The sequence below is a fragment of the Stigmatopora nigra genome, chromosome 18, assembly GCF_051989575.1.
Source record: "Stigmatopora nigra isolate UIUO_SnigA chromosome 18, RoL_Snig_1.1, whole genome shotgun sequence".
Taxonomy (NCBI): domain Eukaryota; kingdom Metazoa; phylum Chordata; class Actinopteri; order Syngnathiformes; family Syngnathidae; genus Stigmatopora; species Stigmatopora nigra.
In genome coordinates, this window is record NC_135525.1 from 9,096,607 (window position 1) to 9,112,974 (window position 16,368).

Here is a 16,368-nt window from a genome sequence, read left to right on the forward strand (position 1 = left end):
TATTATTCAAATATGTATAAGAATATATATAAGAACACATTAACAAGACTACACCTCCATTATTTGCACTGACATCATTGTCAATTTCAAAAGTTTGGTTAGTATTGAATTTTTGGCCACTTTAGAGATCAGCCATTAAATGCAATATAATGTTTTCTTTTTAACTGATTCTGTGTGCTAAGATTTTTATTCATTCATTTTCCATTTATTAACACATATTGTTTTAATGTGTGTGGGTGCGTGTGTGAGGGGGGGGGGCGCACTGGGCTTTTGAGTGTTATTGCGTGGAAGGGAGGGGCCATGATGTGAGAAGAGCGACGCCACAGTAGAGCAAAACACAGAGAGAGACTTGCAAGACCAAGCTCGCAGATGCGTCCGTACGTACAGGTGCACACAGCAGGTGAGTTGCCCTCTTTATTTCCATTTAAAGTGCATAATAATATTATAATAATAGATCTATGGTAGCGACGCAAAAAAAGTAGATTTGGCAGCTACTTAATGCCTGGTCCACAGGGACCTCTTTCCAGCAAGCATCTGCATGTATATGAGAATTAACTGTTTACTACTAGGAATTGCATAGAGGGGGTGGATGGGAAATTAGGAGGAATTGACTACTTTTATTATTAATTTTTTTTAATGAAAAGACGAGGAATTAAATCAGGGGGATTTTTATTTAAATGTGCAAGTCATTTGTCTCTTTTTTAAATGAGTCTGTGTGTGATGTTAAAATGTTTTGATATGAAAGACAAATATAAGTTATTTTATAAATCCTAAAGGTATTTAGATTTTTTTTTTTACTGTAATGGATGTTTTTGTTGTGGAAAAAAAGTCCACATGCATGTGTTACGGTATATGGTAGTTACTGTAAATATACACCTAATGCTGGTATATGTATTCAAAATCTTTTTAGGAAAATAAAGTTATTTTGAAATAATAGTAGATCATTGGCAGTCATACACAATTAAACTGATGCAGTATCTAAAGTCAAGTGCCTATTTTCTGGCTTTGGTGCTAATATTCGAATATTAAAATGTAAATAGAAGTACAAGGAACCGCTGAAGGAGTGTGTGAATGTTAACACTCACCATTTTCTTTTCTTCTTCTTTGTCTCACTTTCACTGAGGAAAAAAAAAGTTGAGATATGAGTGCTTTGACTTACGAGCATCAAGATGTAAACAACCAAACTTAAAACACAATGTCATATGCCAACATCTGTGTGCATCACTCATGGCTAACCGAGGGTTTTCTCTTCCCCTGCAGTGGATTTGAAGTGAGAGACAGTCCATTAAAATGCAAGTTTGGACATGTTTCTCCAACATGGAACACCCGAACATCTTCCTCCTCATCATCATCATCCTAGCGACAGCATGCCAACTGCGAGCCTTCCCATTTAGCGCGTCCCCGGACGTCGATGTCACCCCCAGGACGACGGTCTTCCTTAAGGGTAAGGTATAAAAAAAAAAAAACATTATAAAAAATTAAAAAAACACACACACACATAGCTTGTGGCCTGATTCGATGCCGCATGCTCGTTTGCTTCCGAGACCGGCACACTTTTGGGCCCCGAAGGTGCCCGCTCCGGTCTCTCAAGTGGTGTCCTACATCGTGGCGCTCGGCAAAACGCTTAACGATCGCTGCCCGGGCGCCGCGTTCTGCTGAATAGGTGTATTCTGCCTCCCCGACCGTTTTCGTCCGTCCTGTCCTCCCCCCGATTCACCTTTTCTCCCCCTTCACCACTGCGGCAGAGCTGCAGCGAGGAAAGGGAAACTCCGACGCCCCCCCCCCTTCCCTGGTTTGATTCTATGGGGACGAGTATTATTAGAGAAGGGCAAGAACGAGCAGGACGGCGTTGAGAATCAACGCTGCCTCACGTTTGGTGCCACGAGTGGAGGAAAGAATGAGTCCAAGTCACTTTCTGTATCTCAAACTCAGTGGCGGCGAGGCAAATGATCACTTAAACCCAAATAGATGCTAAATCTAGTTGACAAAGATCATTAAAATGAACAATAATCAAAAGGCGACACGGTGATAAAGTGGTTTGGCATGTCCGCCTCGCAGTTGTGAAATTTGGGTTCGATTCCCAGTTGGTTCCGACTTTATGCAGTATGCATGCTCTTTGCCTGCCTGCGTGGGGACTCTGGTTTAGTGTTTTGTATTGCTTATCACTATCTCAAAGGTTGCAGAGGGTGCTGGAGTCTATCTCAGCCAACTATGGCCACTAGAAAATAGATTTCCAGCCAATGCCAGGGCACAAGGAGACCAATCACATTCACAATCATAGCTCAAGGCAATTTAGCACTCACTATCTTTTCCTCCAACCACAACCAAATGAGTCCTTTTGACTAAAATAGTCCAAAATAATTTCTGGAGTCCGCTCTCATCTTGATGGACAGCGCCCGCCTTCCTTTTGTTCCGCCGCCCGCCGCGACGAACATCGCCGTGACAGCGCGGCATCTCGAATCCAGATGAAGAGCTTAACCATGTTCCTAAAAATGGGTTTCATCAGACTTTTTGGGTCGGTCCAGGCTGCAAATTTTCAAGGGGGGTTGTCCTTGACCCACTTTCTCAGGAGGCATTGTGCTTGTTTTTTTTGCGCTTGTTATTTGCTCCATCCCATGAGCAAGACATGTTCCACTCCCACTCTCCGCCAACGGTGACACATGTCACTCGCCATATAACACGCCTCATCATTTGTACGGCCATCGGCGTGGGTGGACGTGCCATCTCGTATAAATTAAAATAGACAGTACGTTTAACGGAAAGGGCAAGGACACGCCTGTGCATTTATGCCGATAAAAATGTGTCGCCTAACGAGCTTTAGTGGAAGATGACTTTGGCAAATGTCCAGATCTTCCATCTTTTTAAAATGACCGCCTTTTAGCCGCTGAGAAATGGCTGCCAATGTAAGAGCATGCGTCTTTTGTGCGTTGACTTTGGGATGACGGCTTGAACAAAGCATTAGAATTCAGAAAGGCAATTTTTGGATGTGGAAATCACAGAGAAACGGATCTACTGTGAAGCAGACTACGTGATATCAATAATTGACCTGGATCCATCTATAATGTATTGTTGGAGATATTAGTGTAGTATGATACAACTGATACAACAAAGCAATGTGCCAATATGAATATCATTAATGCAAAATGTCAAAAGTCGGTTAAGTGATGCACTTTATGGTACATTTCCTATTTAGATGATGGAACTTTTTTCTCAAAAACATCTTTTCTATGACCTTATTGGAATGTTAAATGACCAATCTGACCTCCTTTTGCCTATTGCAGCAGACCTGAAGTAATGCTTGTGATAAAATATTGATGAGAGTTGGCTGAAGAGCTGAAAAGATGTTCAGTTACAGTGCAGGGTGTGATAAACATGCATCATTCTGTACTCCAATCCTCACTTGGGAATGGATGATCATGTCACCTTGTGAAAGCTACACTTTACTGTAATCAAGTAACCAAAAACTTGATTTTCGACCCTTAAATTGTACTCTATTGCAATTCAGTTTGGAAGATATTGGATTGTCACTGGATGGAAGTGAGCGACAGTCGTTGGAGAATTGGGAATTGTTCTCAAGCTTGTATCTGGTGTGTCGCGTGCTTTGTCGTCAATCAAGTGACTGTCAGTGAGTCATACGGGAAGTCACGTTGACATGCAAAGATAGACACACGAGGTTTAACATCATCAGGCCCCACATGGTGGATTGCTCGTTGCCTGAACACGCTTCAAATCTGCCACCTGCGCCAGATCAATTGGCACTTTTTCAAACCCGTGACACGAACACAAACACATTTTGATGTGTGTTTCCCATCTAAGACGAAAATCTTATTAAATCCAGTCATATAAACCTCTATTATCTATTAGCATGGTGCTATAACATGATTACTTATACCTAACCAGGCAATATATAATTCTCTTGAAGCCTTTTTTTTTGTAAGCCTACTTAGAATGAAAATACTAATTGTGTTTTTATTGCGCCTTTGGAGTATCTCAGTATTTCAAGTAAAAGTTATAGAACGTCATAATAGCCTTGCATAAACACAAGCAAGGTCGCCAAAGTGGCCTCGGGCCCCCTTGCCTTCGTCACTGTTGTTTCGCCCCTATTTTACGATATTTATTTCTCTTTTTCATACACGGAAAGGCCTGAGAATGAGTCACACGCACTGCTGTGTTTGCATAACTGTTTGTGCCAACATAGCCGCTGAGAAAAGTGACGAGGTTCCCTCGCGTGCACGTTTTTCTTCCAGCTAAACAGTGTTGTTGGCCATGTGCATCGTCGCGTGTTTAAAGAGGATACATCTCAGACTCTATGTTTATTATCCTACATTGACTAGAGTAGTTAAAAGTTACTGACATTTTTATATGAAGTTGATATCATATGACGGCAGTGCTTTAAGATTATTGAATAACATGTTTACTGTATATTTCCGGAACTATGAACTGCACTTTTTTTCCCTAGTTTGTATGCCTGCGGTTTAGAATATGTTTTTTTTTAAATCTAATTGTGCGCTCTACATTTAGGGTGAACGTAGTTTTTCAAAAGTGTTGGTAAAAATAACAATTTGGTATTTTATTATTACCGCCTGTCCTCCCAGTCAAAATCGCATTCTGTTCTGGTTAATGTGTTCAAATCCTTAAATGGAGGCCAAAAAAAAACCCCTATGACAACATTGCAAGTATTCCAAAATATGTTTTCTGTTACTTCCACTATTTTAAACAGCTTCATGTCAGATTGATTGATGTCATGAGATGGACGAGACCCGACCAAGCACAAGGTTGACGTGACTCATTTCCGTTATGTAACAATACTTAAGAAAATACAGTTGTCTCTCTTACCGCTTCTCTGTAGATTGGAGGGATTCTTCAATTTGTCACTTTGTGTTGAAATTGCCCAGCGTGTTGTTATTGTGACTGCCGGGGTTTCGGCTTGTTGAGATTGTTGCAAACAAGGCCAAGGGGGCTCTTGCCACATTTTAAGGGCATTCATCAGGACGGTTGCCCCAATACTGCCAAGTTACATCAGCCATGCAGCTCCGTCATATTCCTTGTCACTGAGTGGGTGGGTGATAATATTTCGTTAGTAGGTCATGCTCAATTTGATCTCGCTACAGTCAGATTTAGAAAAGATAGCGTTTCATGGCAATTCCCTTAAAATCATTATCACAGTGACATAGTGTCCATTTGGGGATTTTACTTCGATTTACAGATTTTGTTATCTTTTAAAATCATGGTTAGGGTTTAAAACAACCATTAATATATATACATATACATATATATACACACATATATATAAATATATATACACATATATAAATATATATATACATACATATACACATATATATACATATACATATATACACATATATATCCATATCCATATACATGTGTATCCACATACACATATACACAGACATATATACACATACATATATATGCACATATATACACATACATATATATGCACATATATAAACACACATATATATGCACATACATACATATACACATAGATATACACATACATACACATACACATATATACAAATACATACACATACACATATATATACACATACACATATATACACGTTTATATACACATATATACACATATATATACACATACACATATATACACATATATATACACATACACATATATACACATATATATACACATACACATATATACACATATATATACACATACACATGTACACATACACATACACATATACACACACACACACACACACACACACACACATATATACACATACATATACATACACATAGATGTACATATGTTTACGCTTATGGGGGTGGTAAGAGATGACGTTGACAGTTAGCGTAGTAAGCGTGACCTCCGGAGGGCACGCCGTGGGAGTGCTTTAGTGAGAGCGCCTGTGGATGTTTGCAGGCCTGCTGGGCAGCGCTCGCTTTAGCGGCACCACGCAGAACTACAGCACCCTTCTGCTGGAGGAAGAGGCAGGGATTCTGTACGTGGGAGGAAGAGGAGCACTGTACGCTCTTAACGCCAGCGATATCGCCGCACCCGCCAGCCCTCCAGTGAGTAAACCAAACAGAGCAACCCCACACACACACACAATTTAACTCTTCTCCACACAAGTTTGTGTCCTAAAGGAGGACATGCTAATTTTAGCTTGAAGCAGATTGAGCAAATCACATTGAGTCCTTTTTAATTTTAGGCTTTATGGATTATATGAAGCGAGGAGGGGTAAAGTGAGGGGACCATTTTTTTTATTTGGAGGGCTAGTGCATTAAATACTTTTTCTTTTTAAACCAAAATTGCCTATTCAAATATTTGTGCATTTATGCAACTAATTTTGTGTTACATTAGTTTACTGTACTTTGTTTTTCAGATCGAATGGGACTCCTCTCCAGAGCAAAAAAAGCAATGCCTAAACAAAGGGAGGAACAATAAGGTGCATCTCAGTGGGCTTTTTCTATGAGGACTTTTCTCCAATGTTGACATTGTCTGTTTTTTATTTACAAATTTCAGACAGAGTGTTTCAATCACATCCGCTTCCTACAGCGCTATAACGAAACTCATCTGTACACATGCGGAACCAACGCCTTCCGACCTCTCTGCGGGTACATCGTAAGTGACCTCCTGCCCTTTTTTGCACTTAAACTAAAGTATTGGGACACCGACAGAATGTTGGACATGTTTCTCTCTGCCAGGATTCTGAACACTTCACTTTGTCTTCGGGGACTGAGGACGGCAGGGACAGGTGTCCGTACGACCCGGCCAAGGGGTACACGGCCCTCCTTGTTGGTATGCATCCGGATATTAATCATATTTTTTGAAATATTGCTAACTTAACCCTTTCAAGGACAATGGAGTACTATTGAAAAGTCCACACAACACCTTAAAGTGACTATTTTTGGCCATTTAAAAACTATTAGTGTAAATATTTTTCATTGTATTCTTATATTTTCACATAATTTGTAATTTAATACAATATTAATAAAAGCTGAAGCATAAAAAGAATAAAAAATAAAAGCATACTCACTTTGATGTTGATTTTTTTAGAGATGGGATCGATGTCCAATTCATTTAAGATAGGAGGACTGGCCATAAGTGTTCTTCTTTCATTTTTTTTAAATCAGTGACCTGGAAGGGTTGGAAAAAAAGTCATTCATTCACAAATGACACTATACTGTATAGTGTAAGTAGCATTTAGCATTATTATTATTATTATTATCCAATCAGATGGCGAGATGTTCACAGCATCCCAGTACGAGTTCCGCAGCTCACCAGACGTGCGGCGCAATTTCCCCTTCCCCACTCTGAGGACGGAAGAGGCACCCACCCGTTGGCTCCTGGGTAAGGATGCATGTCCCCCCGGCCAGACCCCGCCTGACTTCCCATTTGGCATCCAGAAGCGGATTTTGTGGGCTCAGCCCTAATGCGGGAGAGCATCAACAGCTCCGTGGGAGATGATGACAAAATCTACTTTTTCTTCACGGAGAGGAGCCAGGAGCAGATGGCGTACCCCAGTCGCAAAGTCTCCAGAGTTGCCAGAGTTTGTAAGGTCTGACAATTTCATTACATTATAAGTTACAAATATGTATATATATTTTTTAATGAATACATCATTGGATTGGATGCTGTCAAATTCTGTAGGCTTTTAAACACTTATAACATGCAAATCAGTCAGCGTTTTATCCTTTTTGTGATATACACGATAGTATGCGACCACAGTTCATTTTTTTTAGTCTTATTGACACTCAAATTTAAAAGTGGTCTTTTTCTAAATGGGGCCACACAAACCAGCAAGTGATCCACTTCTGTGTTTCGCAACGTGAGCGACCTCTTTCCAAGAAGGAGGCCACATCGATGCAGTTGAGCCAGAAAAGTCAAACATTTCGATAAATACATCAACGGTAGGAAATATGTTAAGTTTACTCTTTCGTTCTCCCTACAGACAGACTGGGGAGGTCAAAGGACCCTGCAGAGAAAGTGGACCTCCTTCCTCAAGGCCCGCCTGGTGTGTTTGGTTCCCGAGTATGAGTTGTACCTCAATGTCCTACGCGGCGTCTTCGTCCTGCGAGGCGCCGACGCGCAGAGTAGCGTCGTGTACGGCGTCTTTGGCCTGGAATGGTAAAAAAAACAAAAAAATCACATCAATGTCACTCTTGGCATTTTTTAGGCAGAAATGACCAAACAAGACAATTCTTGCTTCTTTGAGGTTCTAAGTTCAAATGTCTATTGAGTTGAATCAATATGTGAATTTTGTAGATGAAATTATTGCCTATCAAAAGTCCACTAGTTTAAGGGCTACAAAATGTTAACTTTTTCTTACTACTCTCTTTAAAAAAGTCATTCAAATGCATATTTCCAAATGAATCCATTTACTAACTATTCAACAACACTATTCCCTTTTTTTTTTTTTAGGAAAAACATCAAAGCCTCTGCTATCTGCCAGTACGCCTTCTCAGACATCCAGAAGGCCTTCGATGGACCCTACATGGAGGTTCAGGACTCCAAGTGGAGAGAATACACAGGAAAGGTCCCTGAGCCAAGACCTGGATCTGTAAGTTGCCATCCATCCTTACCAAAAATCCTCCCCAAAATAGACCTAAACAGAACCCCCTAACATCTCATCAGTGCATTACGGATGTACACCGATCTCACGGCATCAACTCATCGCGAGACCTACCCGACGGCGTGCTGACCTTCGTCCGGAGACACCCACTCATGGCGGTCCAGGTGCGTCCAGTCGGGGCCAGGCCGCTACTCTTCAAGAGGAATGTCAATTACGTGCGGGTGTTGGCGCATCGGCAGCAGGCGCTGGATGGAAATGTTTACACGGTCTTGTTTCTGGGAACAGGTGAGAATTGCTTGAGATGGGTGACATTTTGGGGAAAAACTTCATATTTAGTTTTTAGGATTATTTGCACCTTTTTGTCCTAGACCACGGCTGGCTGCATCGAGCCTTGGACGTGGGAGGCAAAATGCACATCATGGAGGAGCTCCAGTTGTTCCGTGATGGCCAACCCATCGAGAGCATGGTCCTATCTGCCGGACTGGTGAGTGTCAACCCGTGTCTGAAGCTCGGCAACAAGCAGTCGGTCATCGGGCTGTGTTTACCTCACAGGGAAGCGTCTACGTGGGCTCCCACTCCGGGGTGGTGCGGGTTCCCACTTCGGCCTGTCAGAGGTACGCCTCCTGTTACGATTGCGTCTTCGCCAGGGATCCTTTCTGCGGCTGGGATGGCCGGGAGTGCGTGGAGGTGTGGTCTCGTCCGGAGAGGTGAGGCCATGCTAAATGCCAAACAGGTATAAAGCATTGCTGATTCTTGATTGAGCCTAGTGTCCTGTTTTGAAGTACAAGTTTGGGACAAAATTGTGTTTTTTTGAGTAGTTATGTTTTTAGTTGAATTCTTCAGAGTCCATCAAATTGGTTAATCTGGCTACCAAACCAGTTTGATTTAGCAAACTTTGATGGACTATAGAATCTCTCCTAGTAGACCCATGAAAATCTCTCAAAACTTGTTTATTTTAGAAGAAATTTTTATTAGTTTTGGGGTGACTCAATATTTTTTCTAATTCTGTCCATAAAGCCAATTAGAAATAGTCATGTAAATTGTATTAGGGATGTACTACATATGTAAACTGTTAAAAAAAATCCTAGGTCGAACCTCACCCAGGACATCCAGAGAGGCACCAGAGGCTGTAAGGAGAATCCAGGAAACGGTATGTAGCAGTTGATTGTTTCCCATCACTACGGAAACGCAGTCCGACTCTGCCGATTTTGATCTGGTTGACTCGGCAGTGGTCCACCGCAGACGTTCGGTGATGTCAGGCGATGACGTTCTCCTCCAGTGTGAACTGCGCTCAAACCTAGCCACACCACGATGGACGCTAAACGGCAAAGAGCTCCGGGGCTACGGCGTGGATTCTGGCTACCGAGTGGGCAACGACGGCCTCCTCCTGGTGGGGGCCCGAGGCCGGCAGAGCGGCTCGTACCGCTGTTTCGCCGTGGAGAACTCCGTCTCCGTGCTGGTCTACCTGTACACGGTCAAAGTGCACACAGATTCCTACTTTCCGGCGGATGAGACGACAGAGGTCGCCGATTTGTCGGGGATTCTCAGCACAACCGGCGAACCGTTGGCGTCGGAGTTGACCCCTCCGCCGCCACCCGCCTCGCCGGGGCCACGCCTCCACGCTTACCGACGCATGGAGGCGGTCTACATCTGCCTGGTGGCGGTTCTTGGCGGTCTATGCCTGGTGCTGTCCATGGTGCTGCTTTACGTGAGCTTCTGCACCAAGCGCTCCTCACGGAGGAGAAAGTTCTCCCAGCAACAGGGGCTTCACGTTCTGGGGTCTTCAGAAAGGAAAGGGAGCTCCCACTTGGAGCTCCGAACCATCTCCAATGGACGTCAAGGACGCCGCTCCGTCTCCGTGCCAGTCTTTGGCGACTTCTTGCAAATGGTTCCGGGCGAGGGATCTCGGAGCGGCGCCCCGCCACCGGCCGCCCCCCCGCTCCCGGCCCCCCCGCCGCTGCCAGACGCCGACTACGTCAACGGGCTGTCGGCCACGTTGCCCGGCGTCCTGCGCAAGATGAATGGTAACAGTTATGTGCTGTTGAGGCAATTGGAGCATGATGGCGCCTCGCCGCTTTACCACTCCTTCACCGAGGAGCTCAATCGTATTCTGGAGCAGAGGAAGCATTCGCAGCTGGACCTGCAGCCCCATGAGAGTTCCATCTGAGCGCCTTTCAAAAAAAAAGGGGCGGAGAAAAAACTAAAGGGGGCGGAACTTAAGGACCTGGGCTATACAATATGACTAGGTCAGTATCCAGTCGTTTAAGAATGAGACATGGTCCTGAAAATATAGATGTCATCAGAAATTAAAAGGAAAATTTGAAGATTCCTGGATGATTTTACACTAAGGATCTGGCTTCTAAAAAAATGGAGCTAGTTTACAAAAGTGACTGAGAACATCAAATATTTGAAGGATACTGGCTCATTTTATGGTGTTGTTGAATATTTAAAATGTTAATTTATCCATTATGATGGTGAAATAAATGGGGGGAAGTTGAACTTTCACTCCAGAAAGGTAAACTTTGTTATCACTTTAGCTGCAAAGAAAATATATTTATATTTATAATATTTCTGCAGAGGCTGATTCAATTGTTTAGAATTAAGTGAATTAAGTTCAATCAATTTGTTATAAATACTAATGAAAAATCAAAGCTTAAAAATTGCTCAAATATTTTTGGGTGTATTTCTGTTGCTGTTTTATGAAAAATGATATTTTGGCTTTCAATTGCTAATTTAATAAAGTTTTCCATGAAATCTTGATTGACTTCATTTTAAAGTTTTTTTTTTTATTTGCATTTGAAACAAAGAATATTACACACAGTATAATGTATACTGGATTGGATAGTATACAAATTAAAGTGTGTGTATATTGATATATATAAATATATATATATAAACATACACACACTTTAAATCTCATCTGAAAAATGGGTGGTGCTCCACTATAACAAGATAGCTCAAGTTTAACGATGAGTCACTTTTCTGAGAAAATAAACAAACAAAAAAAGCTTCTCTAAGCCAGTAAAATATTTTTTTGGGGGGGGATGAGGCATTTGTGACAAGCTGTTCAAACACTCCTAACATTCAACTGCCAAACTGAGTTTGCACAACAAATATTTGGATGGCAAACAAACACCACATAGAAGGGCATCCAAGAAATGGTGGGGAGATAATACTCTAGCGCAAAATATATATATATACATATATATATTCAATGGAAGCCACCAACCCAGGAATTAAACATTGAAAAATAAATAAATAAATTACACCTTGTTTTCATTCTTCGGGACCAGGGGTCGGTTGGTGAAAGGATGCCACAGACCTTGGATGCTGGGGCTGTCCGTGTGGAAGGGCTTACGAATGCGGATGATGTCCAGCCCCGATTGATTGGTCATCTTGGCGATCAGCTCGGAGATCTGCGAGGAGCTTTTGCTTGCTACGATCTCTTGCCTCACGTTGCCGTTTACTGCATACAAAGATAAGGCTCAAGTTTAACATCAGTGGTTCCAAAATGCTAAATGATAACATTAAGGTGTCCACAATAACAAACAAACATGCACGTTGTCATTAAATACAACTATACACCAAAATGGAGCTCAATGATGGACATTTGAATTGTTTTTTTTACATTTTGACATACCCATATTTGGCGTTCAGGTTTATTATTATTTTGGCAGAAGGAAAAACAATCTTTGATGCTAATTTTTAACATGTGAAGACGCCCTCTTGTGGATTCAGGAGGAATCGCAACGTCGTATTGGAGCCACTCAACTCGTCTACCTTAAACGCTTAATAACGCACACATTTAACAAATAGACTGCAATTGACGTTGTAAAACGTGCTAAAATTCAAATGTTTGCAAAGGTACTTACAGTATTCAGCCACGATCCTGGGTTTAGGGCATGACTGTGGAGACACATATACGACGGTACCAGGGTTCTTTTTTGCGTAATCTACCACTCCATCTTCAATAAAGTCCCTGTTTTGAATAAAGAGGTGTTATTTTGTGAGTTTGTACAATATAGTGCGCAACATTGATCTTTACCTGACACCCAGAGAGCTTTGGTTGGTTTTGGAGAATATGATGGAGAGCCGCTTGAGTTGGCACACGTAGCGACCCACGCCGTTTTGGAGGACGCTTTTCAGGAAACGACTTGGCGTCCCCCTGGATGTCATTTTGCAATCGATTAATAAGATCTTTCTCTGGCTGCAAAGTGACAAAAAATGTGGTCAAGTTAGTAGAGGACGCTGTCTGAAACGGTACGTTGGTCAAATATCACAGGGTGAAACAAGTACAGGAACTAAATGAAGGTTTTGCACCGACTTGTTTTACGTCAGAAATGGAAAAGAGGTTGACTTTTTTCAATGTGTGCATTCTCAATAACTAAAATTCATACCACTTTTTAAAACTTCAAAATGAGTATTTAAATACAAGTGAATAGTTCAAATGAACAGAAATAAAGATGTGCTTTCACACGGTCGTATTTTGAAGAGGGACCGAAAACCCGGGATCTTGCCTAGGCATGGAGGACGAAATGAGGGCACGCATTGGGCACTGAACGCGTAAGAACTCATATATAGACCCTCAATGGGACTTAATTGACTTTAAAACATGTAATTATCTTCAAACTAAGCAGATCATTCTATATGTGCACTGTCAACCATCAGATGTGTTTTTAAATAGTATTTTAAGTGCTTACAGTAGATCAGAAATGATCTTTAAGATCCTATAAAACCATATTCAATGCATTTAAGACTAAATTTAATAAAATTCAACTTACTTTCAGTCTGTAACAGCTACTGACTCATGATGTTTTGCAGGACCAGTCCCAATGTGGAGGCGATTGCTCCTGGGGGGCCACTCCCCTTTGGGGGTCTTGACCTTTCCCCTCAGGAGACATTTTTCTTCTGGCTTTCGGGGTCCCCTGACTCATAGTATAACTCCAAGGGCTGTGACATTGCGGGGTACGGGCTCCTCCTTTTGCAGAGAATACAAAAAAGATGCTCAAGCTACAGTGGAGTTTCTGGAGACCCCCGTCACGGTCACCGACATCAAGCAGTACTTACGTTCCAAGGATGTGCCTTTCAACGACGGCTTCAGCTGCCTGCACGCACCCAGCGTTTTTGTGGATGCCGCCACCAGGGCTGAGCGCTTTTCCCTCTTTGTGGACAAGACCACCGGGCAGTTCTTGTGCATGGACACACAGGTGGAGGGGAGCTGGGAGGACCTCCAGGACTGCCTGGAGGTGATGCAAGCAGAGGAACAGAATTTCCTCAGCCCGCAAGTGCTGCTGGGGTTCCCTGAAAGTGCCGAGGAGCGGGATCAGAGAGAAAGGGATGCAGAAGAGGCTAGAAGAATCTGGTCTGCATCGGTGCCCTTCTCGGAGTTGACGGAGGATGAGGCGCAGCTCGTCAAGACTATGTTCCAGGTAGAGATGAGCCACATGGTCTGAAAAATGATGCAAAATTCAACATAAAATAATGCTGAATGAAAATTAGTGCAAAATTTAGCCAATTAGCAAAAATGAAAATATAATACAAAAAATCATGGTGTGTCCTATTTAACAGATTACAAAGATCACCAACAGCACGCTAAAGAAGTTTGGCGTGAGACTTTTCAAACCTACTAAGAGTCTGGTTTTCCCTTGGCTGGGGGGTCCCGATTCCTCCTTGAAGGGTCTGAAGCTCCTCTCGGCACAAAGCTCGGACGGCGGGGTCCATTACAACGAGGCCACAGTCCCCAAGTGTGGCTCCTACGACAACTTGTTCGGCCTGGCCTCGCTGACCCGAGCCGACTCCCAGGTAGTGGTGACAGGCCGCGAGCTGGACACACTGGCCGTCAGCCAGGCCACGGGACTAGCTAGCGTGGCCCTCCCGCGGGGGGTCAGCTGCCTCCCTCCGGCCCTGCTTCCCTACCTGGAGCAGTTCAAGCGTGTCACCTTATGGCTGGGCGGCGACGTCCGCTCCTGGGAGGCGTCCAAGATTTTTTCTCGCAAGCTGGGCTTGCGGCGCTGTCGACTGGTTCGGCCTGGGGAGTACCGACCCTGTCCCGGGGAGGCCCTGGCGCAGGGCAAGAACTTGAGCATCATCTTGGCCGCCGCCATCCCTGCCGCGCACAAGTCCATCGTGTCCTTCAAGCAGCTCCGCGAGGACGTTTACGGGGAGCTGGTCAACACGGATCAGGTGGCCGGCGTCAAGTGGTCTCGCTTTCCGGAGCTCAACAGAATCCTGAAAGGACATCGGAAGGGAGAGCTTACGGTTTTTACAGGTGAAGAAGTAAACAGCAGAATTGATGGGATTACTGTAATTAGGAGCTGAATCTAAATACTTACCTTCAATTTTGATTTTTTTCTTCAGGTCCAACTGGAAGTGGAAAGACCACCTTCATCAGCGAGCTGGCCCTGGATCTGTGCACGCAGGGCGTCAACACACTATGGGGCAGTTTTGAGATCAACAATGTACGCCTGGCCAAGATCATGCTGACGCAATTCGCCATGCAGAGGCTGGAGGAGAACCTGGATCAGTATGACTACTGGGCGGATAAATTTGAGGAACTCCCGCTCTACTTCATGACCTTCCACGGTCAACAGAACATCAAGTCGGTGCTGGACACCATGCAGCACGCCGTCTATCTCTACGACATCAACCATGTGGTCATTGACAACCTGCAGTTCATGATGGGGCAGGAGAACCTGTCGGTTGATAAGTGAGTGAAATTTTTCTGAGCCACTTCTAATTTGGTATTGCGACATGTCATATGATAAAAACAACGAGTATCCACTACTTCTTTCCATTGAGTCATGACTTACTATTATTGTACGATTTCAACCTTCCAGGTTTGCCGTCCAAGACCACATTATTGGCGCCTTCAGGAAATTCGCAACCAACTCCGGCTGCCACGTCACGCTCATCATTCACCCCAGGAAGGAGGAGGACGACCGGGAGTTGCAGACAGCCTCCATATTTGGCTCTGCAAAGGTAAGACAAAACCAGAACAATAATATGGATTATTACTCATTTCAGAAAACAAACGACAATGACAGCTATAGCTGTTCTTGGCATATGTGATATGTTTTGTTTACCTTTTTTTTTTGATAATGTGACAGGCCAGCCAGGAGGCCGACAACGTACTCATCCTGCAAGAAAAGAAACTAGTCAGCTGCCCTGGCCGCCGCTCCCTGCAAGTGACCAAAAACCGTTTCGACGGGGATGTGGGCGTCTTCCCACTAGACTTTGTCAAGGCCTCGCTCACCTTTTCCACACCCGTCAAAGGCAAACACAAGTTGAAGAAGATCGCCGCTAACCCAGAAGAGAACAAGGATGCCGAGGCACCCGCCAAGAAGGACAGCGGCGCCAAACGAGAGAAAGCGGAAAAACAGCCAAGCAAAACGCCAAAGTCCACACGAGCTCCGAAGAATCCTGCAACAGAAAGTGAATGAATGTGACTGACATACTGTAATGACTATTAACTATGCTTTAGTTACAGTAGACCACCACAATGTGACTACTACTAATGTGACATTTTACACACTGTAAAACTCTGCACATATTTTTTAATAAATATTTCATATTGAGATTGAAATTGCTTTTGCTCACCATTATAATATATGTATATACATATATATACAAACATATACATGTATTCATATACATATATGTATACATAAACATAAATGTATACATATACATATGTGTACATATACATATATGCCTACATATACATATATGTATACATATACATATATGTATACATATGTATATACGAATGAATGACAACTACAGTTAAAAAACA

The 16,368-nt window shown here is 43.1% G+C and overlaps 3 protein-coding genes and 1 long non-coding RNA gene across 4 annotated transcripts; 2 read left to right on the forward strand and 2 right to left on the reverse strand.

Moving 5' to 3' along the window:
• The first annotated feature begins 290 nt into the window (after positions 1-290).
• Positions 291-11,334, forward strand: sema4gb (sema domain, immunoglobulin domain (Ig), transmembrane domain (TM) and short cytoplasmic domain, (semaphorin) 4Gb). Its single transcript, XM_077738996.1, has 15 exons — positions 291-400; positions 1,261-1,444; positions 5,924-6,072; positions 6,387-6,449; positions 6,527-6,625; positions 6,709-6,802; positions 7,241-7,354; positions 7,411-7,562; positions 7,956-8,131; positions 8,426-8,564; positions 8,639-8,861; positions 8,945-9,060; positions 9,129-9,283; positions 9,665-9,726; positions 9,806-11,334. The coding sequence occupies exons 2-15, from the start codon at positions 1,291-1,293 to the stop codon at positions 10,741-10,743; spliced, it is 2,634 nt and encodes an 877-aa protein (XP_077595122.1). The 5' UTR covers positions 291-400; positions 1,261-1,290; the 3' UTR covers positions 10,744-11,334.
• LOC144211618 (uncharacterized) lies at positions 7,206-9,097 on the reverse strand. Its single transcript, XR_013329630.1, has 3 exons — positions 8,932-9,097; positions 8,691-8,851; positions 7,206-8,123 (listed from the first exon to the last, which is right to left on the reverse strand). It is a non-coding gene; the product is annotated as an uncharacterized LOC144211618 (long non-coding RNA).
• A 2-nt stretch (positions 11,335-11,336) lies between the features above and the next one.
• Positions 11,337-12,863, reverse strand: mrpl43 (mitochondrial ribosomal protein L43). Its single transcript, XM_077739000.1, has 3 exons — positions 12,622-12,863; positions 12,449-12,555; positions 11,337-12,042 (listed from the first exon to the last, which is right to left on the reverse strand). Exons 1-3 carry the CDS (start codon positions 12,750-12,752, stop codon positions 11,840-11,842), a joined length of 441 nt encoding a protein of 146 aa, XP_077595126.1. The 5' UTR covers positions 12,753-12,863; the 3' UTR covers positions 11,337-11,839.
• A 174-nt stretch (positions 12,864-13,037) lies between these two features.
• On the forward strand, positions 13,038-16,158 carry twnk (twinkle mtDNA helicase). The gene is made up of 6 exons (XM_077738898.1): positions 13,038-13,139; positions 13,398-14,005; positions 14,145-14,844; positions 14,934-15,282; positions 15,413-15,554; positions 15,683-16,158. Exons 2-6 carry the CDS (start codon positions 13,409-13,411, stop codon positions 16,013-16,015), a joined length of 2,121 nt encoding a protein of 706 aa, XP_077595024.1. The 5' UTR covers positions 13,038-13,139; positions 13,398-13,408; the 3' UTR covers positions 16,016-16,158.
• Positions 16,159-16,368: the final 210 nt, after the last annotated feature.